The sequence below is a fragment of the Rhinoraja longicauda genome, chromosome 8 (assembly GCF_053455715.1).
Source record: "Rhinoraja longicauda isolate Sanriku21f chromosome 8, sRhiLon1.1, whole genome shotgun sequence".
In the NCBI taxonomy this organism is placed as follows: Eukaryota; Metazoa; Chordata; class Chondrichthyes; order Rajiformes; family Arhynchobatidae; genus Rhinoraja; species Rhinoraja longicauda.
Window position 1 is genome coordinate 52,384,396 of NC_135960.1, and position 22,963 is coordinate 52,407,358.

A 22,963-nucleotide genomic window follows, 5' to 3' on the forward strand; every position below is an offset into this window, starting at 1 on the left:
TGGCATTTTGATAATTTGCAGCTCATTAGATCGTCCAAAACTGCAAACTAGCAAAATTGATCCCGTTTTTACAGGATCACTCTTCCCGTATGATCTGATGCAAGATTGAGTTTTAAAGAAAAACAATTACTAAATTTGCTCCAGCTTCTGTTCAGCTCTGAATCAAATGCTATGCGTACGGAAAGAGATGAAATGTTGAACAAATTTAAGGGCCAAATAAATGATGGGAGTACCAGCCATATGTGGCCTGTATGTGGCAAGTTTCTTGAAATTTTGGGTATACAATGGGTTATATTTAGTAGATGTCCAGGTCTGCTAAGGTGCGGAAATAAGCAAGCAACATCAACCTATGAACAAGGAGCAGTGGTTACAACGAGTAGTATTATGAGTAGCAATGACTCAACTGATCCTTTGGAAACCAGAACAAGTATTTCTACTGCTGCTCCATTTAAAGTGCATTCGGAGAAAATGAACTAATCTATATACTTTATATCATCGCAAACATTGAAAACTTATTAATTGAATTGGAAAATATAAATTGAAACTTCATTTAACTGAAATTATTCAAAACAGAAAATTAAAATTTCCAAATAAATGCCTAAAAACCTTTGCGCTTTGTTTTCTTCCACGTATTTTGTTTTTTCTTCTTCATCCATCTCCTGGAACTTGAGTTCTATTGCTCCACTAAAAGGTATGACCAGTGCTTTCGGATCATACTTGTCCACCCACTCCTTAATTTTTATCAACCTGGACACAAAAGATGCAAAACACTGTTAAGTACTATATGTACCATTGAGCAACATTCATTATCCATTGGTGCATATAATTTCAGAAACCATCTGTCTTCTTTATAATGCCATTTTTCTTGTATACATCTTCCAAGGTCAAGACACACTCATGTAATGATTACATTAAGAACCCAAAATGTCACCACACTGTTGCAGTTACTGTTCCTCAATCTCTGGGAGCAAAAAGTAAACTAGACATACAAGTTACTTGCAAATTTTAAAAAAACATTCAAATAAGAAAGCTATTTGGCTCATAAGGTTAAAATATATGGGATCTGAGATTATGTCAGAAAATTGATCCAAAATCTGCTTGGTGATGGGAAGCAGAGGGTGAATGGCTGATTATCTGAACGGAATCTGCAACCAGTGTTGCACTGCAGGAAACTTTGATGTTATAAATGACCTGGATGGGAATATAGGTGGTCTGATTAGTGGGTTTGTTGATGACTAAAAAATTGGTGGAGTCGTAGATAGTGAAGAAGATTGTCCAAGAATATATAGAGATATAAATCAACTGGAAAGCTAGATAGAGCAGTACCAGGTGACTATTAACCAAGATTGTGTTAGTTAATGCATTCTGGGCATCAAACACTGGCAGGACATATATTGTAAACGGCAGGAACCTCAGGACTGTTGATGTATAATGGGACCATGGGGTGCCAGTTCATAGTTCTGAGAAAATGGTGTCAAAGGTAGATAGGATAATAAAACGACATTTGGCATGCTTGCCTTATCGGCCAAGGCACTGGGTAAAAGTGTTGGCATGTCATATTGCTGTACATTAGTTGGGTTGCATTACCGTGTACAGTTCTGGTTGTCATACTACAGGAAGGATGTAGCAGCATAATAAAGAATACAGCAGACTTTCACCAGGATGTTGCCCAGTCGAGGGCTTTATTTACAATGAGAGATTGGATAGGCTGAGTTTGTCCTCACTGGAGCCTAGGAAGCCGAGGGGAAACCAGACAGATGTTTAAACGATAATGTGATGCATAGATATAACAGATAGAATTTTGCTCCCAAGGTAGCGGAGTCCTAAGGGCATATGTTTGTCTTTAGTCTGAAGGGTCTCGACCCAAAATGTCACCTTTTCCTTTTCTCCAGAGATGCCGTCTGACCTGCTGAGTTACTCCAGCTTTTTGAGTCTATCTTTGGTTTAAACCAGCATCTGTAGTTTCTTCCTACGCACCGGGCATATATTTAAGGAAAGAGGAGAAACATCAATTACACATCCATTTTCTACAGAGAAGGTAGTAGTTATATGGAACAAACTGCCAGAAAGAGGTGGTGGAAGCAGATGTAATTACAACGTATTTGGACAGGGTAAGGAAAAGTATGGGGATACAGGTCTAATACAGTTAAATGAGATTAGATAGGCCTAGGCAGGAACTGCAGATGCTGCTTTACACCATAGGCACAAAATGCTGGAGTAACTCAGCGGGACAGACAGCATTTCTGGATAGAAGGAATGGGTGAAGTTTAGGGTGATGACCCGAAACGTCACCCAGTCCTTCTATCCAGAGACGCTGCCTGTCCCGCTGAGTTACTCCAACCTGTTGTGTCTATCTTCGAGATTAGATAGGCATTGTGGTTGGCATGGATGAAGTGGGCCAAAGGGCCTGTTTCTCTGCTGTACAATTCTATGTCTATCACAGTGAAGGCTCATTTGAACAAATTATCTGAAATATTGCAATCTATTAATTTGATTTGAAGTAGCCTATTAGTTAAGTTAGCAGAGAAACCGGAACCACTGATTCAAGGACATTCAGGAACTTTCAGGTTCACCAAAATTACTGAATATATTGGAATAATGTGCTAACAACAATGATGTTTATCATGGAATTACATAGTGTTGTGAAAAATGATCTATTCCTTCAGGGAAGAAATCTGCTGTCCCAATCTAGGTTAGCCTCAACGACTCCAGAACCGCTAATGTAGCTGATTCTTAATTTCTCCTTGATTTGGCCTGTTAGCATTGGTTTATTATTTTCACTTCTATTGAGCTACAATGAAAAGCCTGTACTATACAAGAGTACAGTCAAGACATACACAAGTACGACAGGTAATAGCTGAGCAAGCCTTTCAGTACAGGAGACAATTAGTGATGGACCAAACCTTTGTATTTGTTGATGAGTTCCATGTCCCATGATTGAACAAAAGAAAATACTCAATTTATTGTTAAATTACCACAAATGCTTTGCCTTATTCAAAAGTCTAATTGAAACAATATAATGTTTTTAAAAAAATGCTTAAATGATGCTCTGAAGATAAATCTTAACAATAAATTAAATTAATGGAACCAGCAAACGCAAAAACTGACAAAAAAGTTTTTTCATTTTGCTATTAATAATATAGATTTATCTATATAAATGTGTGAGTGGGGCATAGTAGAATGCAAGAGACAGGCAAGGAGGTTTGCTAATCTCAATAGAAGCAGGTTGTATAGAGTTTATTCAAAATGTTAATTCTTAACAAAACAGCAGGAGGCACGAACAATTATGGGATTAAACACACCCATTCAGTGCAGCTTTGGACTGATCCCAAGAAATTAAATGCAATCAATTTCCATCGTTTTGTTTCTATGAGCTGGAACATCATAGTAAAAGGACATTTCATGAGTAAATTACATTTTTATTAAAAAGAAACGTGAACACGAGAAACAAACTAATAGAAATTAATAAATCTATCTTGCTATTCCCAGGACTTTCGGGGCATATGAAGATCAATAAAGATACTAGTTTTTATTTCAGAGATCTTGCTAATGCAATGTTCAATATGTTTAATTCATTGTCCCTCTGAAGGCCAACAGTCTTTCCAGGTGAGACAAAGGTTCACCTGCACCTACTCCAACCTCATCTATTGCATCCGCTGCTCTAGATGTCAACTTATTTACATCGGCGAAACCAAGCGCAGGCTCAGCGATCGCTTCGCTGAACACCTGCGCTCGGTCCGCATTGACCAAACTGATCTCCCGGTGGCCAAGCACTTCAACTCCCCCTCCCATTCCCAGTCTGACCTTTCTGTCATGGGCCTCCTCCAGTGCCATAGTGAGGCCCACCGGAAATTGGAGGAACAGCACCTCATATTTCGCCTGGGCAGTTTGCAACCCAGGGGTATGAACATCAACTTCTCCAACTTTAGATAGTTCCTCTGTCCCTCTCTTCCCCTCCTCCTTCCCAGATCTCCCTCTATCTTCCTGTCTCCACCTATATCCTTCCTTTGTCCCGCCCCCCTGACATCGGTCTGAAGAAGGGTCTCGACCCGAAACGTCACCCATTCCTTCTCTCCTGAGATGCTGCCTGACCTGCTGAGTTACTCCAGCATTTTGTGAATACACAGATAGATACACAGATAGATAGATACAGATAGATAGATACACAGATAGATACACAGATAGACAAATAGATACACAGATAGATAGATACACAGACAGACAGACAGACATCTATCTATCTTCTATATACTATTAAAACTCACTTCTTGTTTATAAATATGTTTGTATCCTGGGTTTGTGTATGTATCACTGATTGCGGCAAAACTGTAAACCGTCGCGTCACGGTTTTTGCACCGCCTTGATCACCAACCTCCCGTCTGACCGGCCGCGATATTTTCATTTAATTTGGTCATATATTTTTTAAGTTACAGAGGTTTTAAAGCGCTGCCCCCCCTGATTTATCGAAGTTTTGACAGAAGGGGGGCGCTGCGGTGCGGATTAATCTTCATTGTGATGTCACAATGCCCCTGTGCCAAGCAGCTGCTATTGGGTGTCTGCTCTTAACAAATTTACATTTTTTAATTTTTAACCTTTTTTTTCCAAGGTCTTCAGCTTGTGACGTCACAATGCTTGGGCTACATTGTTGCGAAAAGCAAATGGTTGTTTTTTAAAGTTGTGTTTTTAATTGCAAGTCACTTAACATACACAGATCAGCATGGGGCCCCTATGCTCGTGGGCCACCGGGGCAAGTGTTACGAAAAAAGAAAGGGGAGGTCCCCCTTCCCCCCTCAACCCCTTCCTCCCCACTCCTTCCCACCTCCATCCCCACTCCCTCCCCCCCTCCTCCCCAACTCCCTCCCCATCCCTCCCCACCTCCCTCACCCCTCGGGGACGGTCCCAACGGGGAAAGAGGGGTACTGGGAAAAGGAGAGGTCCCCCTCCCTCCCCCCTTCCCCCTCCTCTCCCCCTCCCTCCCCCTCCTCCCTCCACACCTCCCTCCCTCCCTCCTCCCTTCCCTCCCTCCCCTCCTCCCGGTTAAATGGAAACCCTACGAGGACGGGCCCAACGGGGAAAGAGGGGTACTGGGAAAAGGGGAGGTCCCCCTCCCCCTCCCCTCCACACCTCCCTCCTCACTCCCTCCCCTTCCCTCCCTCCCCTCCTCCCGGTTACAATGGAAACCATACGAGGAAGGGCCCAACGGGGAAAGAGAGGTACTGGGAAAAGGGGAGGTCCCCCTCCCTCCCCCCTTCCTCCCTCCCTCCCCCAATCCCTCCCCCCCCTCCCTCCACCCTTCCATCCCTCTCCCCCTCCCCCCTCCTTCCACCCTCCCCCCCCCCCTCCCGGTTACAATGGAAACCCTACGAGGACGGGCCCAACGGGGAAAGAGGGGTACTGGGAAAAGGGGTGGTTCCCCTCCCTCCCCCTCCCTCCCTCTACCCCCCTACCCCTCTCCCTCCCCCCCTTCCCCCTCCCCTCCCCCCTCCCTCCCCCTCCCCTCCCTCCTCCCTCCACACCTCCCTCCTCCCTCCCTCCCCTTCCCTCCCTCCCCTCCTCCCGGTTACAATGGAAACCCTACGAGGGGTAATGGGAAAAGGGGAGGTCCCCCTCCCTCCCCCTTCCCCCCTCCCCTCCCCCCTCCCTCCCCCCTCCCTCTCCCCCCCACCCACCTCCCTCCCCTCTCCCCCCTCCCCTCCCCCCACCCCCCTCCCTCCCCCTACCCCCTCCCCCCCTTCCCCCCTCCCCTCCCCCCCTCCCTCCCCCTCCCCTCCTCCCTCCCCCTCCCCTCCTCCCTCCCCCTTCCCTCCCCCCACTCCCCTCCCGGTTACAATGGAAACCCTACGAGGACGGGCCCAACGGGCACACTTGTGCTAGTATACTATTAAAACTCAGATCTTGTGTATATATTTTTGGGGGGTTTGACCTGGTATGCGCGTAACAACGGTTTCTCTGATTTCGTCAAAACGGTGAACCGTAGCGCCACGATTTTTGCACCACCTTAATCACCACGCGGTTATCTGCTGGAAAATTATTTTTTATTTAATTCGGTCGCATGTTTTTTAAGTTACAGAGGTTTTAAAGCGCTCCCCCCCCCCCCTAATTTATAGGGGGCGCTGTGGTGCGGATTTATTGAAGGTCTTCAGCTTGTGATGTCACAATGCCCCTGTGAGATGAGCTCGAGCTGACCCCCCTCCCCCCCCCCTTCAGCGTGTGATGTCACAATGGACAAGCAGCTGCTATTGGGTGTCTACTCTTTACAAATTTACATCTTTTTATTTTTAACCTTTTTTTTCCAAGGTCTTCAGCTTGTGACGTCACAATGCTTGTGTGAGATGGGTTCTACATTGTTGCGAAAAGCAGCTGATTGTTTTTTAAAGTTGTGTTTTTTATTGCAAGTCACTTAACATACACAGATCAGCATGGGGCCCCTATGCTCGTGGGCCACCGGGGCAAGTGTTTCGAAAAAAGAAAGGGGAGGTCCCCCTTCCCCCCTCAACCCCTTCCTCCCCACTCCTTCCCACCTCCATCCCCACTCCCTCCCCCCCTCCTCCCCAACTCCCTCACCATCCCTCCCCACCTCCCTCACCCCTCGGGGACGGGCCCAATGGGGAAAGAGGGGTACTGGGAAAAGGGGAGGTCCCCCTCCCTCCCCCCTTCCCCCCTCCCTCCACCTCCCCCCCTTCCCCCCTCCCCTCCAACCCCTTCCCCCCTCCCTTCCCCCCCTCCATCCCCCTCCCCCCTCCCTCCCCGCCTCCCAGTTACAATGGAAACCATACGAGGACGGGCCCAACGGGGAAAGAGGGGTACTGGGAAAAGGGGAGGTCCCCCTCCCTCCCCCCTCCCCCCTCCCTCCCACCTCCCCCATCCCTCCCCCTCCCTCCCCCCCATACCCCCCTCCATCCCCTCTCCCTCCCCCCCTCCCCCACCCCTCCCCTCCCCCTCCCCTCCTCCCTCCACACCTCCCTCCTCCCTCCCTCCCCCTTCCCTCCCTCCCCTCCTCCCGGTTACAATGGAAACCCTACAAGGACGGGCCCAACGGGGAAAGAGGGGTACTGGGAAAAGGGAAGGTCCCCCCCTTCCTCCCTACCCCTCCCCTCCCCCCTCCACACCTCCCTCCTCCCTCCCTCCCCCTTCCCTCCCCCCCCACTCCCCTCCCGGTTACAATAGAAACCCTACGAGGACGGGCCCAACGGGGAAAGAGGGGTACTGGGAAAAGGGGAGGTCCCCCTCCCCCCTTCCCCCCTCCCTCCCCCCACCTCCCCCCCTTCTCCCCTCCCCCCTTCTCCCCTCCCCCCCTTCGCTCCCCTCCTCCCTCCACACCTCCCTCCTCCCTCCCTCCCAGCCTCCCGGTTACAATGGAAACCCTACGAGGACGGGCCCAACGGGGAAAGAGGGGTACTGGGAAAATGGGTGGTCCCCCTCCCTCCTCCCTCCCCCCCTCCCCTCCCCCCTCCCTCCCCCTCCACACCTCCCTCCTCCCTTCCCTCCCCCCCACTCCCCTCCCGGTTACAATGGAAACGCAACGAGGACGGGCCCAACGGGGAAAGAGGGGTACTGGGAAAAGGGGAGGTCCCCCTCTCTCCCCCTCCCCTCCCTCCCCCCTCCCTCCCCACCTACCCCCTCCCTCCCCTCTCCCTACCCTCCCTCCCCTCCTCCCGGTTACAATGGAAACCCTACGAGGACGGGCCCAACGGGGAAAGAGGGGTACTGGGAAAAGGGGAGGTCCCCCTCCCTCCCCCCTACCCCCTCCCTCCCCTCTCCCTCCCCCCTCCCTCCCCCTCCCCCCCTATCCCCCTCCCTCCCCTCTCCCTCCCCCTCCCCCCCTTCCCCCCTTCCCTCCTCCCCCCCTTCCCCCCCCTCCCCCCCTCCACACCTCCCTCCCTCCCCCTTCCCTCCCCCCCACTCCCCTCCCGGTTACAATGGAAACCCTACGAGGACGGGCCCAACGGGCACACTTGTGCTAGTATACTATTAAAACTCAGATCTTGTGTATATATTTTTTTTGGGTTTAACCTGGTATGCGCGTAACAACGGTTTCTCTGATTTCGTCAAAACGGTGAACCGTAGCGCCACGATTTTTGCACCACCTTAATCACCACGCGGTTATCTGCTGGAAAATTATTTTTTATTTAATTCGGTCGCATGTTTTTTAAGTTACAGAGGTTTTAAAGCGCTCCCCCCCCCCTAATTTATAGAGGGCGCTGTGAGATGGGTGCAACATTGTTGCGAAAAGCGTGTGACGTCACAATGGACAAGCAGCTGCTATTGGGTGTCTACTCTTTACAAATTTACATTTTTTTATGAGAAGCACTTGGTCAAGTCAAGTCAAGTCAAGTCAATTTTATTTGTATAGCACATTTTTAAAAACAACCCACGTTGACCAAAGTGCTGTACATCTGATTAGGTACTAAGGAAAAAAATGAAACATAAAGTGGCACGCAAACAGTTCACAGCACCTCCTCAATGAGCCTCAAAAGCGAGGGAGTAGAAATAGGTTTTGAGCCTGGACTTAAAGGAGTGGATGGAGGGGGCAGTTCTGATGGGGAGAGGGATGCTGTTCCACAGTCTAGGAGCTGCAACCGCAAAAGCTCGGTCACCCCTGAGCTTAAGACCGGAAGCTTAGTGACCGGAAATTTTGTGAAAAGACACTGAGAGTGTGTCTGGGGGAGAGAGATCGTTGCGGAGGGGGCTTGGTGGTGGGGGGAAAGAGGGGTACTGGGAAAAGGGGAGGTCCCCCTTCCCCCCTCAACCCCTTCCTCCCCCCTCCTTCCCACCTCCATCCCCACTCCCTCCTAAAACTCCTCCTCCCTCCCCAACTCCCTCACCCCTCCCCCTAACTCCCCCCCGTCCCCTCCATCCCTCCCTCCCCCTCCCCTCCCCCCTCCCTCCCCCTCCCCCCCTACCCCTCTCCCTCCCCTCCCCCCCTCCCCTCCCCCCTCCCTCACCCTCCACACCTCCCTCCCTCCCCTTACCCCCCCCCAATCCCCTACCGGTTACAATGGAAACCCTACGAAGACGGGCCCAACGGGGAAAGAGGGGTACTGGGAAAAGGGGAGGTCCCCCTCCCCCCCTCACTCCCCCCTCCCTCCCCCTACCCCCCTCCCTCCCCTCCCTCCCCCCTTCCCTCCACCCCTCCCACCCTCCCTCCCTTCCCTGCCTCCCCTCCTCCCGGTTACAATGGAAACCCTACGAGGACGGGCCCAACGGGGAAAGAGGGCTACTGGGAAAAGGGGAGGTCCCCCTCCCTCCCCACTTCCCCCCTCCCCTCCCCCTCCCTCCCCCTCCCCCCCCTACCCCTCTCCCTCCCCTCCCCCCCTTCCCCCCTCCCCTCCCTCCCCCTCCACACCTCCCTCCTCCCCCTTACCCCCCCCCCACTCCCCTCCGGGTTATAATGGAAACCCTACGAAGACGGGCCCAACGGGGAAAGAGGGGTACTTGGAAAAGGGGAGGTCCCCCTCCCTCCCCCCTCCCCCCCTCCCTCCCCTCTCCCTCCCCCTCCCCCCTTCCCTCCCCCCTCCCCCCCCCCTCCCTCCCCCTCCCCTCCTACCTCCCTTCCCTGCCTCCCCTCCTCCCGGTTACAATGGAAACCCTACGAGGACGGGCCCAACGGGGAAAGAGAGCTACTGGGAAAAGGGGAGGTCCCCTTCCCTCCCTCCCCTCCTCCCGGTTACAATGGAAACCCTACGAGGACGGGCCCAACGGGGAAAGAGGGGTACTGGGAAAAGGGGAGGTCCCCCTCCCTCCCCCCTTCCCTCCTCCCTTCCCCCCTCCCCTCCCCCCTCCCCCTCCCCTCCACACCTCCCTCCTCCCTCCCCCTTCCCTCCCCCCCACTCCCCTCCCGGTTACAATGGAAACCCTACGAGGACGGGCCCAACGGGCACACTTGTGCTAGTTTATATATAAATATATATATTTAGAAGGTAGATAGATGGCAAAAGCCAAAGGAGACAGAAGAGAGCTGGTGGCAGCAAGGAGATGTGGGGCCATGGTAGGTGGTTGGGAACAAGCTGGGTTGAAGGTCAAAGAGGGTGCAAGAGAAAAATTTGATCACAAACACAATTGACATCCTTTCTGTCAAAAAAAATCAATTTCGAAAGCATTAATTACTTAATGTATCTATATCAATATGTGGCAATATGGTTGACATTTATAATGTTTTTAAAAAGTCAAGTAACTTCATTGTCAATCCCAGAAAAAGAAACTAGTTTTTACTTTTGAAATCAGCATACAGCTCCATGACAGATCCACAAGGTGGCAGTGAATAATACGCGTCAATGTAACTGCAATATCCATAAAAAGCAACAACAATGCCACATCGGAAAAATGCATACCAGATCTGAAAAAAGTGTGGGTTCCTAAATTAATTTCTTTCTAAAATAACCTCTCGCAGTCCTGTTCCACTATTGCCAATCAGCTTGCACGGAACCATGTGTTTTACGGCCTCGCACATTTCCTAATTGAAAGACATTTAAAGTTTCATCCAGTCTAACTGCAAAGGATATTTTTAGTCATCTTTAACGTATCAGAATTCCATAACTGTTGAAGAAATTTCAATTCTAAACAAATGTTATACTTTGTTGTCACATGTGACTAGGCACAGTGAAATTCTTTGCTGTATACAAATAGCAGCCATTGCCACCGATGGTGCTGACAAAGTTACAAAGCACGCTGGCTCCTCCTTTTGTTCTCCCCCCCCCCCACACAGCGGTTCCCCCACGCCGGGTCCCTATTGCTGGTTCCCCTACGCCGGATCCCCATTGTCCTTTGTTCTAATAAAGGAGGGGGTAGGAGGCACGAAAGATAGGGGAGTAGAGAAGGAAATGCTAAAGATGATGGAGTTGGTGGAGTGCACTGGCAAACATGGGGAAATGGGATTGGGGATGTGGTCTCTTGATAACGTAGGGAGAAAGAATACAGAGAAAAGGGCCGGGCACATAAAAAGTGCTGCACATAGATGTTTATGTACTAGTTTACCAACCATTTGTTATACCACCTCAACTTGATAAAAAAGGTATATAATAATTATATAAAGAATCCTCAGGATACGTCATAATTGAACTCATCCACCAAAATGCTGGAAACAAATTATACAATAAGATGTACAAATGGATCTATTCAGAGCACATAGTTAGTGATCCTGATAATATAATAACGATCACCCTATTTGTTACGGAGCAACTATTCTGTCTCAATGCAAGCTATTCCATTGGAAATCTGCTATAAACAAATGTTGACACCAATAGTTTTCACAAAAAAAAAGAATAGAACTTGATTCCCAAACAATTAACAATTTAACGTTATCCAATAAAAATGCATTCGACTTATTCCAGCTACAACAGAGTATTGGTTCTGTTGTTATGACTCCATCATTATAAAACAACATATTTTACCTAACGCCATGATTACACTTTGCCTGAAATACTATGAGCAAGTCTGAGCTTAACACCTTACAAAATATATAGTCTTAGAGAAAGTACAAAGCATATTTATCAGTGACACCAGGAACTAAATTACAAGAGATTAAATAAACAAGAGATTAAATAAGCATGCCCTAAAAGTGCAAGTTAAAAACAGAAATACTAGACACAAAATGCTGGAGTAACTCAGAGGGTCAGGCAGCATCTCTGGAGAGAAGGAATGGGTGATGTTTCAGGTCGAGACTCTTCTCGTACCGAAACATCACCCATTCCTTCTCTCCAGAGATGCTGCCTGACCTGCTGAGTTACTCCAGCATTTTGTGTCTACCTTCGATTTAAACCAACATCTGCAGTTTTCTTTCCCTACACAGAAATACTAGAAATATTCAGCAGGTGAAGCAACATCTGTTGAAAGAGAAACAATGTTAATATTTCAGATTGAAGACAACATTTTATGTTTTGGTATTAAATTAAGGCTTTGTTTGATTTGTTGCTGCTTAATTCAAAATCGAAGCATTTATCACTATTTTCTAGTTCTGATAGAAATAATTGGTTTGTAAGGTTAATTTAGCTTCCCTGTTTACAAGAGCTAGCATCTTATGATTTTCTTTTCAAAAAACAAACATTTTACAAACGAGAGGTCCACACTACCAATCTAGAAACACAACTTTGAAATCGCACCTTGGCTGCTGGTCAGGATCTGCAACAGGTGGGATAAAGTCTATTTGACCTCTCCCTCAAATCTCTGACAAATGCATTCTTCTCCAACATAGACATAAAAGTCATGTCTGCAAAATAACCTTACTGCATGGATCATCAGAATTATGTTCCAACATAATTGATAATCTCATGGTTTAGCATATCGTTCACATTACTATAACAATGAACTCAGGATACGATTCCAGGTCCGAAATGAGTGCGGAAAAATATTCCTACAGTAGATCAGGTATATCAAAAAATGAGGTGCCAATATGAAAAAGATTGGCAAAACAGCAAGGTGGCAAAATAGCAAGCAATGGACAGTAGTAAGCAATCAAACAATCAGATCATATCAAAGATAAGGTGTTGCATCTCCTGGGGTTGAACACGAAATGCAATGTTCTGTCACCTCTTGCCCTCCCAAATAGTCCATCCAGGTGAAGTAGTGATTCAAATCGCATTTCTTCCAGTTTAACATCGTAAATTTGTGTTCAATGTGAACTGCTCCACATTGGAGACCCCAAATGCAGATTGAGTGTGGAGCACCTGGATTCAATCTGTAGATGCAACCAAGGAGTTCCTATCCATGCTACATTAATTCTCTGTCCTACTCACATTCTGACCCATCTGTAGCCTCCTTCACTGTTTTCACTAGGCTCAACACAAGCTTGAGAACAGTACTGCATTGTCCATCTGGGAATGCTGCTCTTCTGGACTCAATATTGAATTATATATAACTCAGGCATGTGAGTGAGGTAAAAAATAGAGGAAAAGAGCCGACCTCTTGCGCGAGGCGTACAGCGGGGGTCAAAAAAATTGGAAAATGTTGGAAAATTTACACACAAAATTACCGGTTTCAAGCCTCTTTTAGTGCATTTCAAAGTAAAAACGGATATTACAAAATAATGTGAATATGTTACTGCATACTAATAACATCTATATACTAAAACTCTCGTTTGTTTGTTTGTTTGTTCCTGAATTACAGGCAAAATGGTACACGATAGCGCGACAATGTTAGGCCCACCTTACTCACCGTCGTCCCTTTGGTGCTAATGGAAGTTTCATTGCAATCGGTGTTATATTTTTAAAGTTATTCACATTTTAAAGTTTAAATCTATCTCCGAGGGAGGGAGGGGGGTGGAGGTTGAGGGGGATGGAGTGGGGGGGAGGGGTAGAGGGGGGAGGGGGAGAGGGAGGGAGGGGGGGGGGAGAGGGGGCTGCACCAATGCAGGAGAGGTTTGGGCCCAATGGGTCCACTTGGTCTAGTTTTTATTATTTTTATTGACTTTGAAAATGTTTATACTCAGTGATTTGCCAATTTATTAGTTTCCTTCTCCATGCCTTTTTGTTACATTCATGGTGTGTTCGTGTTTTGCTTTGGCTGCTGCTGATACCAAGTCCTTCTTGGATTGGGCTTTAGAGGTGGGGGGGTGAATTTGGGGGCTTTGTAATCCCAACAACTTTTCTTTTTTTCTCTACTACAGCTTTTTCCTTCTCCTTCTCTGCTTGGTATTCTTTGTATGCCCATTTCACGTTCCTACAAAATCTTTGATCTTCTGGGTCATGCAAGAAATCTTTCCATGCAAAGTACTGACAGGTAGTTTTTTTCTCACTCTTCAGATGATGGTTTGTATGAATGTGAATGTTGAGATATGCATCGGTCCTTTTGTTTTGTCCAAAATACCTCCCATGATACTAAATGAACTTTCCACTTCTGGGCCATGGAAACAGGAATGTAAAGACAGTACCATCTTGCTGAGGTTAGGATAGTCCCTCGTTTTACTAATATTTGTCCAGAATGTATCTGCCCTAACTTCCTACTTTGGAATGAGGCGAGTTTGAAGTTGGAACCTGAGAATTTCCTGTTCATATTCTGTGACCTGGTCTTCATTAGCAAACACATTGGTTACTAGCCCTGGTAGTTGCATAAGGTGTTGCAATGTTGTAATATGACCTATGCATATGGGGTCAATGGCAGAAATGCATCTAAGAAGCTTGTTATGAACAGGCATTTTGGCTTGAAGCTTCTTTGCACATTTGATGTATCCTTCTTTTAGCTGCCTTATTAGGTCCTTTGCTGGATCAGTTGGCAGATCTTTCATAATCCGGCTCACAAGGTGAATTTCTTTGCTGGCAAGTGATGGTTTTTATCATCAAGGTCCACCTTGACAAGTGAAGCACTACTTATATCCTTTAGAATTTCTGGTTTCATGAAGCATGTCAGGAAGTCAAGAAGTAAATCCTTCTGTTTGTCATTCACTTTGTGAATCATTGGCTGGCTTGTCTGAAAGAGCAGGACATACTTCTTCAGCATTTGTAAAGCTGATCCATATATCTTCAGCAGTAGTTCAGTCTTCCGACTAGTGAAGAACAATTTCTGATATATTCTCTTTCTGTTTGTTCCATCAGTGGTCATCTTTTTTGCTGCCATTTGTTTTTGTAGTTTCTCTACTCCATTTCTTGATGTTTCATCAACTTCATACTGCTTATATATCTCACATACAACATCCTTGTAGGTGTCCTTATCTGAACGTGGCAGAAATGAGTAATAAAATAACAGCAATACATCCAGAAGGGCTAAACATCCAAGGACGTACACGCCACTGGAGATAAATGGGTCTATTGTGGATAGGGTGAGCAGTTTCAAATACTTGGGAGTCCGCATCGCAGAGGATCTGACGTGGGCAACGCACATTGCCGCACTGGTGGGTAAGGCTAAGCAGCGCCTTTACCACCTTAGACAACTGAGGAAATTCAGAGTGTCGCTGAGGATCCTTCATTGCTTCTACTCTGGGGCTGTAGAGAGCATCCTGTCCGGCAACATTACAGTCTGGTTTGGGAACAGCTCTGCCCAGGACAGGATGGCCCTGCAGAGAGTAGTGCGTTCGGCAGAACGCACCATGGGAACTACACTCGTCCCCCTGCAGGACCTATACATCAGGAGGTGCAGATCCAGAGCAAGCAAGATCATGAGGGACCCCTGCCACCCCAGTAACGGACTGTTCCAGATGCTACGGTCAGGCAAACGCCTCCGCTGTCACGCTGTGAAAACGGAGAGGATGAGACGGAGCTTCTTCCCACAGGCCATCAGGACTGTCAACTTTGATAACCCCAGAGACTAAATTTTTGTCGACACTTTTTGTGCTATGTTTAGTAACTTATTAACTTTATTTATATGCTGTAACTGTAATTATTTTTGTGCACAACCCGCAGGCATTGCCACTTTCATTTCACTGCACATCGAGTATGTGTATGTGACAAATAAATTTGACTTGACTTGACTTGACTTGAACATACGAATGATGTCACAGCTTACATCATACATGGACAGCCACTTGTGGCTTACATACTTCTCTGGGCTTGAGTACTTAATATCTAATGCCTGGCAAATCCACTGTAAGTTTTCGCACAAGTCTGCTGACCACTTAAAATCCGTGTATAAATCCGTTGCAAGTTTTTCAAGATACTCATCAAATGGATCACAGAATGCTTCTGCAGCATTGTGTGCACGGTGGCAGCTGTCCCCATCAACGTCTAGAAGATGAGGGGCTTTATTTTGGCGGATAAGTGTCTCTAATCCACACTTGCGTCCTCGCATGACGTTGCATGAATCCATTAGGATGGACAATAGATTTTCTCATGGAATCTGTTATTTCTCAAAATGAGCAACAATTTCATTGTACAAAGTTTCACTCTCCACTTTTATAACTGAGAAGGAAGCAAGGTGTTTCACGACTACTTCCTGTTGTCTTTGACAAAAGAAGCAAACTAAATTTGAGGCAACTCTTTTGTTTGTTTCAGTGGTAGACTCATCTATGTTCATTGAAAAGTGTGTTGACTTGAGGTCAATCAACTCCTCGGTAAAGGATTTTGCAACTCTGTGATTTGTTTTGTACGAGGCTGATGTGCGATCAATAGATAATGCATCTATGGCAGCTTTATCTTTAGATAGCTGTTTGGATAACTCTATAATTTTTGGAAGCATCGTGAAATTAAGCGAGTGCTCGGCACTAAATCTCAAAACTGTAGCTTCAGCCATTGCAACTCTGTCTGCAATTGAAACTGTTGGTTCTGGAACAGTACTTTTCGGTGGCGCTTTTTCTGCTTGTGATTTGAAGAAAGGACTCTGACTAGACAATGGAGGCTTCTGACCTGAGAACAATGTGTTTGTTTTTCTGAGCTGCAGTATCTTATTGTGTGCCGCTTTTCCAACATGGTCAACCAGCGCTACACGTCCCTGATCTCCATACTTAATTTCTTTGTCACACAGTATACACACAGCAAAGCCAGGTATTTTTATTAGCCTTATACTGTCTGATAATTTCTGTCCAGTTTCTTGGTGGACGACATTGAGCCATTCCCACTTCCAGTGATTTTTCACGAGTGGGTCACTTCTGTCTGCATCAATTGATTCCTTGTCTAAACTTGAGCCTCTCTCTACAAAATTACGATCCCTGGCAGCCATAATCTATCAGGACTTTCTTTCAAGAATCTAAGTAAAGCCAGCATGCACAAACACACAGGAGAAATTTTGTGAAACTCTGCATGCACTGCAGATGCTGCTATGCGAAGACAGTGATGCATGATACACGCGGCGAAACACACTCGTAACTACACCAGCATACACCACACTGATCGAGCGCATGATTTGATAGTCTCTCGCGCGCGAGTCTTCAATACTTCTGAATCATAATTTACAGCACAAAACGAATACGGGGCTGCAATGCAATTCATAATTTTGATGTCCAGAATTCTACATCAAAATTCATAATATGGCACGTAATACAACTTTTCAACAAAAAAAGTATGCACGCCAAATGCGCTTACGCTTTGCGCTACATTCATGTGTGAAAAACGAGTATTATTTCCAACAGTCTGTAGTTCTTGGACTACATGTACAATGTCAGGCCTATCATGAGTATATTCTGCTATTTATAGAAAGGTTATTATTGAACAGAAATACTTTTTACAACACAAAGTTTTGTTTTGTTTTTTCTATTTTGCTTTTTCCTTACATATCCCAATTCTCTTGGTATTGAATAAAAGAACAATGGTCATAAAATGTATGACTAAGTTATGAACAAAGAGTTTCATTTAAAACTGCACATACCTAATTTCATTGAAGACATACTTGCTCCAGTGGTCTTCAACTGTAAATCACAACAGTCCATGTCCCCCCCCCACCCCCCTCCCCCCACTCCCACTCTTCCTTCCTCCGCCCTCACACCCCCACTCCCACTCCCCTCCCCTCCTCCACCACACCCCAATCCCCCCCCATTCACCCACCCCATCCCCTCTCAACATCATCGGGTCTCACGCTACCGATCCGTGGAACCTTTGGTGGCAAAAGCGACTTACCTGTGCCCAGTGCGTGAAGCGCTGATCGGCGGTGAGGCGAGCAGCAAGGCGCGGCGAGGGGTGGGACAAGGCGAGCGGCGAGGCATGTGTTTTTGGCAAAGTGAAAAACGCGGAAAATTATGCAAAAATGTGGAAAATTGATTTTAAAAACGCGGAAATCCACGGAAACTCGGAAAATTCACATACCTGATAACGTCAGGTAATTAATTTTCTCTCGGCATCACAAATGCCAATGTCTACACTTCGTCTTGCATTTGTGAAAGCGATTCTGTTTTTCTCTCTCTCTCTCAATTAGCACAGGCTGATCTACTGGGAACTTCGTACAACCTGAGATTTTGCAAGATTTTATGTTCCTTTATTTATATTCTCATTCTTAACTACCAACATCAATTCATCGACTGGATATCCTCTAGCCTCAGCATGTTAGTGACATTATCAGATATATCTCCTTTGTCCTTCTCATTCCTCCCTCATCTTCACTGCTATTAAAACTGAACTGTTTTCTTTCTTTCCAAATTGAGAAAGTATCTTCAACCTGAAATGGATGCTGCTTAGTCCTGTAGAGGTTTATGGTGAGAGGAAGCAGTTTTAAAATGGAATTGAGGGCCAAGCTTTTTTTTTACCCACATAAGCATCTGGAACTCACTAGGTGATGGAATCAGATATAATCACCACATTTAAAAGACATTTATACAGCCAGGGCATAGAAGGATACTGACCTGGACAGGGTAAACTGCATTTGTGTAGACGTGCAAAAAAGTCAGCATGGTCACGACTGGCGAAAGGCATGTTTATATTCTATGACTCAATAAAAGTAATACATAACCTATCAGAGTAAACATCTTATTTTCAAAAAATATATAGCAATGCAATAATTGAAGTTCATCATACATATTTTCCAATTACAACCTAATTCTAAGATTAATGTGTGGCAATTCAAATGATGATTGTGTCACAGGAAGAGAATACAGGCCACCTTTTTGGGCCAGGACACAAATCTTGTAGTAATGAAATCCTAAGGTCCTTTTAGGAGTTATGATCATTCATTACTGCAAAGAATCATGTTCCTTTAGACCTTCCATTTTATTTGTGTGCAAACACAAATTTACAAAATCAGTTTCCTGCTACAAATAAGACTTTGATTACTGAACATATTATTTCCACTGTACATCATAATTAAACAAACCATGACATTGTTGAACATCATAAGTGGAGTAACAAAAGACACCATTTTAAATTTCGACAGCCTATCTTCATAATTTAGAAGAAAAACTGGTACATTCAACCAGTAAATGAGCATGAAGGTCTTAAGGTTTCTACAGTGACTGACATCAAATCTGACAAAGACTGACTAACAGACAAAGTATAAAGGAACACCATGTACGGTGTAAACACTTAATTCCTTGCCTTAGTGTCATATGTCTGCCACATACTGTCGTGTGAAATGAAAAAGTACTTTCTAGTCAACTTGACATAATACAGACAGTATGCACCAGTGAATAAGGTAAAAAGTCTTAAATTATCTGTCTATTACACTAAATCAGTCTTCAGCTGTCTTGCTATGCAGTTCGTTAGTTTTCAAGCTAGTTCATGATATCAACTTAATAGTAATCAAAGACATCTTATTGTTCACATGAAATCTTGCTCTTGTAGACATTGTTATAAAAGCTAGCAGAAGGCAACACAAATTAGATTGACTTTAAAAACAATAGTCCCATGAAGAAAATACTTGTTTAAAAAAAAAATTGTTGTAGTTAATTAAACAAAGCACTGAAGCAATATTGAAAAGCACATACATACACATGGGTATTTCAAGAATAATCTTCCTGTGGTAATATACTACGCCAGGAAAAATTACATTAAACACAAATGCACATGAAAACAAATGTTTTCAACACCGCATATGTAACAACAAAAATGCTTTACAAGAACTGCCTTGTGGATCAAAAGTTTATACAGGCAATTTATTAATGAAATAATGCTGCAAAACTGCCTGACTTCAGTACATCCATTGACAATTCTTTCAAGCCAACCTAAATTTTGTCGTATTGTGCCTCCAAAAGGTAGAAACAAAAAACTGCGGATGCTGGTTAATACACAAAAGGACACAAAGTACTGGAGTAATTCAGCAGGTCAGTTGCTGAGACTCCAGCACTGTGTCCTTTTGCCTCTAAAATGTATTTGGTTAACCAAAATAAAAATGAAATTTCTATGGTTACTGAGGAATGGAAAAATGACATAATAATGTGATAATTCATTCAGTTGTGGGAATAAATGTGAATAGCCACTTGCATATAAAATTAATTTCTCTTTACTAGTAATGTACCTGTAATAGCTTACTCACAAAAAGTATTTTGAGGATAATGATTCCTTAGCCTGCCTTCCAGACACCTATTTAAATTAGTTACTAATTTAAATTGTGATCACTAATTTTTTTGCACCTCATTTTTCAACAAAATTTTCAGGCACTGGTTTCCTTTTTAAATTATGTCGGCTAAATATTATCACAGAGCTTTCCTTCCCCGTTAACTGCAAGCTGTTACCTTCCCCAATGCAATCCAAACTGGATTTCATCTTTTCCTGAGCTTGAAATCTAGGCTAAACTAGGCTAACTCATCTAGCCCGAAAGATTTAGCCCAATGATTCCCAAACTTGCTATTCAAAATGGTGACTAGGAAGAAATGAGTGACAGCAAGAGATCAATGAGCTCGATCAGTAATTTTATTCTGAGCTTCCGAGATAGAAACTCCCTTTTGAATGGACAAATATGGGGAAGGATCTAATTTCCAAATTTCCAAAAATATAGTTAAGAACAATGAAAGATACAAATCCAACTGTAGAGTCAACAGCTTCAAGTCCATGGGCATGCATATTTATGGCGATCTATCCAGCATAGTGATGCAATCACAAAGAAAGCTCACGAATGCCTCAATTTCTAAACATTTGAGGAGATTCTGAATGTTGCTGAATACTATCGAACTTCTATAGTTATATGGTAGATAGCATCCTGACTGGTTGCATTATGACCTAGTTTGGTAACTTGAATGGAGGCTGCAGAAAGTGGAGAACACTGCCTGGTCCTTCACCGATATTGACCACCCAACCACTGAGCGCTGCCTCAGGAAGCAACTAATATCATCAAAGCCCCACATTATCCTGTCCATACTCTCTCATCTTGCTGCTACCGTTGAGGAGGTGTTTACAGGAGTCTGTGAACCATTAGATCCAGGTTCAAGAACAGCTTTTAGAGTTTAGAGACACAGTGTGGAAACAGATCCATCAGCCCACTGATTCCATGCGACCACCATACACTAGTTCTATGGTATCCCACTTTTGCATCCTACACGCTAGGGGCAATGTTTAAGCCAATTAATCTACAAACCTGTACATCTTTGGAATGTGGGTGGAAACCGAAGCATGCGAAGAAAACCCACGCAGTCACAGGGAGAACGTACAAACTCTGTTCAGACAGCAACCATAGTCAAATCGAAACTGGGTCTCTGGTGCTGCGAGGCAGCAGCTCCACCGCTGCGCCACTGTGCCGCCCCTTCTTTCCGCAATCATCAGGCTCTTGAACCACACTGCACCATCCTAACCACAACCTTTCCTCAGCAATAAAGTACTACGTATTTCTTATAGGTTGTAGTAGTTTGTTCTGGTTACCTGGTATTATTGATAATTTATTGTATACTATTGTAAATTTATTTATTGTGTTGTTGAGTTAGTGTGCCTGTAAAGCTGCAACAAGTACAAAATTTATTGTACCATTCCCAATGCAAATAGCAATTAAACACTCTTGACTCGACTCCTTTATCAGAAATCACCGGTAATACCCTCTCTTTTCCACTATGCTTTGTTCTCCATGCAGTTCCCTTTTGAAATGTTTCTGATGGCTACATAGAAACAGGAATTCTTGCTCTTACAAGTATTCTTTCCTTTGAAGACTGGAGTATTTCTATTGAAAAAGAAGTCTCTGACATTGCAGAGTTTTATTGACCAAGGCTACTCAAATAACTCATTCCTCCATTGTTAAATGCTTATTATTACCATATGTACCTCTCCAGTCAACGTACCATGGGAACAAGCTCATATCAGCAAGGGGTATTATTTCTGTGGCCCTTCCATCCAGTGCCAAAGGTGAACACAGAGGCACTAGCAGATCATCTGCAAACATACTTTGCATGCCAATCTTTCCAATAGTATAGTTAAGAATATACTGGAATTTTGAAAACCCTTGAGGTGTATAATGTTCTTGCAACACAAATGGTTGCTTCTTAATTTTTCTGTGTTCCTACCTTGCTCCTATTGATTATACATTTCCCTGATTCTCCAGTTTTATGCTCTTTTGATCTGCAACCAAATAATACACAAAACCAAAGGATGTATTTTCTTTGGACAATGTCAGCGAACATTAATCAAAAAGAAACTTTTGCTGACAAATAACAGAATTGGACAAATGAGGAATTTAGCAAATAATGAGCCATAATTAAACAGGTAGCACAGAGTAGGCATGCTTTTCATTGACCAGAATGGAATGCAGTAGTTAAGAGTTCATCATTCCATTAGATTGCAGATGATTTACAGGTCCTGCAAAATTGTATAGGAAGAGAAATGCCTCTGTTTGAGCTAATAATGTAATTACCATGGGATGCTTCAGGGCATATTAGCATTATTAGAGTATATAAAGCATAGACCATATGAAGCATAGTTTGTAAAGAGGTGTGGCTGCTTGCTCTCCATGAGCAATCTTACATTGAGGAAGTAGATCAAACATCATTATACTGCAAGTTGGAAATGAACAAACATAAGTGAAAGGAGAAATCAGTCTGAAGAAGGGTCTCGACCCGAAACGTCACCCTTTCCTTCTCTCCTGAGATGCTGCCTGACCTGCCGAGTTACTCCAGCATTTTGTGAAAAAATCTTCTTCAGGAAATGGGGCTTCCCCTCTTCCATTATAGATGAGGCTCCCACTAGGGCCTCTTCTATATCCCGCAGCTCCGCTCTTGCTACCCCTCCACCCATTCGTAACAAGGACAGAATCCCCCTCGTTCTCACCTTCCACCCCATCAGCCAGTATCCAACAAATCATCCTGACCTTTCTGTCATGGGCCTCCTCCAGTGCCATAGTAAGGCCCACCGGAAATTGGAGGAACAGCACCTCATATTTCACTTGGGCAGTTTGCAGCCCAGCGGTATGAACATTGACTTCTCCAACTTTAGATAGTTCCTCTGTCCCTCTATTCCCCTCCCTCTTCCCAGTTCTCCCTCTATCCTGTCTCCACCTATATCCTTCCTTTGTCCCGCTGTAAAAGGATGTCACTCGTACGCAGAGTCTTTTACTAAATAAGTTTATTAATAGCACTACACACATTATGCCCTAGCTGTCCGTGGTCATCACTGGCACTAGAGAGCGAGCTGGAGGTGGGGAAGCTACAGTTATACAAGAGACCATGGGGAGTGGTTAGTAGTGGTGAGGTCACTATGTTAAA

The 22,963-nt window shown here is 44.9% G+C and overlaps 1 protein-coding gene across 1 annotated transcript in view; it reads right to left on the reverse strand.

Moving 5' to 3' along the window:
- ola1 (Obg-like ATPase 1) overlaps nucleotides 1–22,963 on the reverse strand; it is a 152,555-nt gene that overhangs the window by 26,630 nt on the left and 102,962 nt on the right. Inside the window, exon 8 of the mRNA XM_078403969.1 lies at nucleotides 607–747. Coding sequence (XP_078260095.1) covers nucleotides 607–747 — 141 coding nt within the window. The remainder of the gene's footprint in view (nucleotides 1–606; nucleotides 748–22,963) is intronic.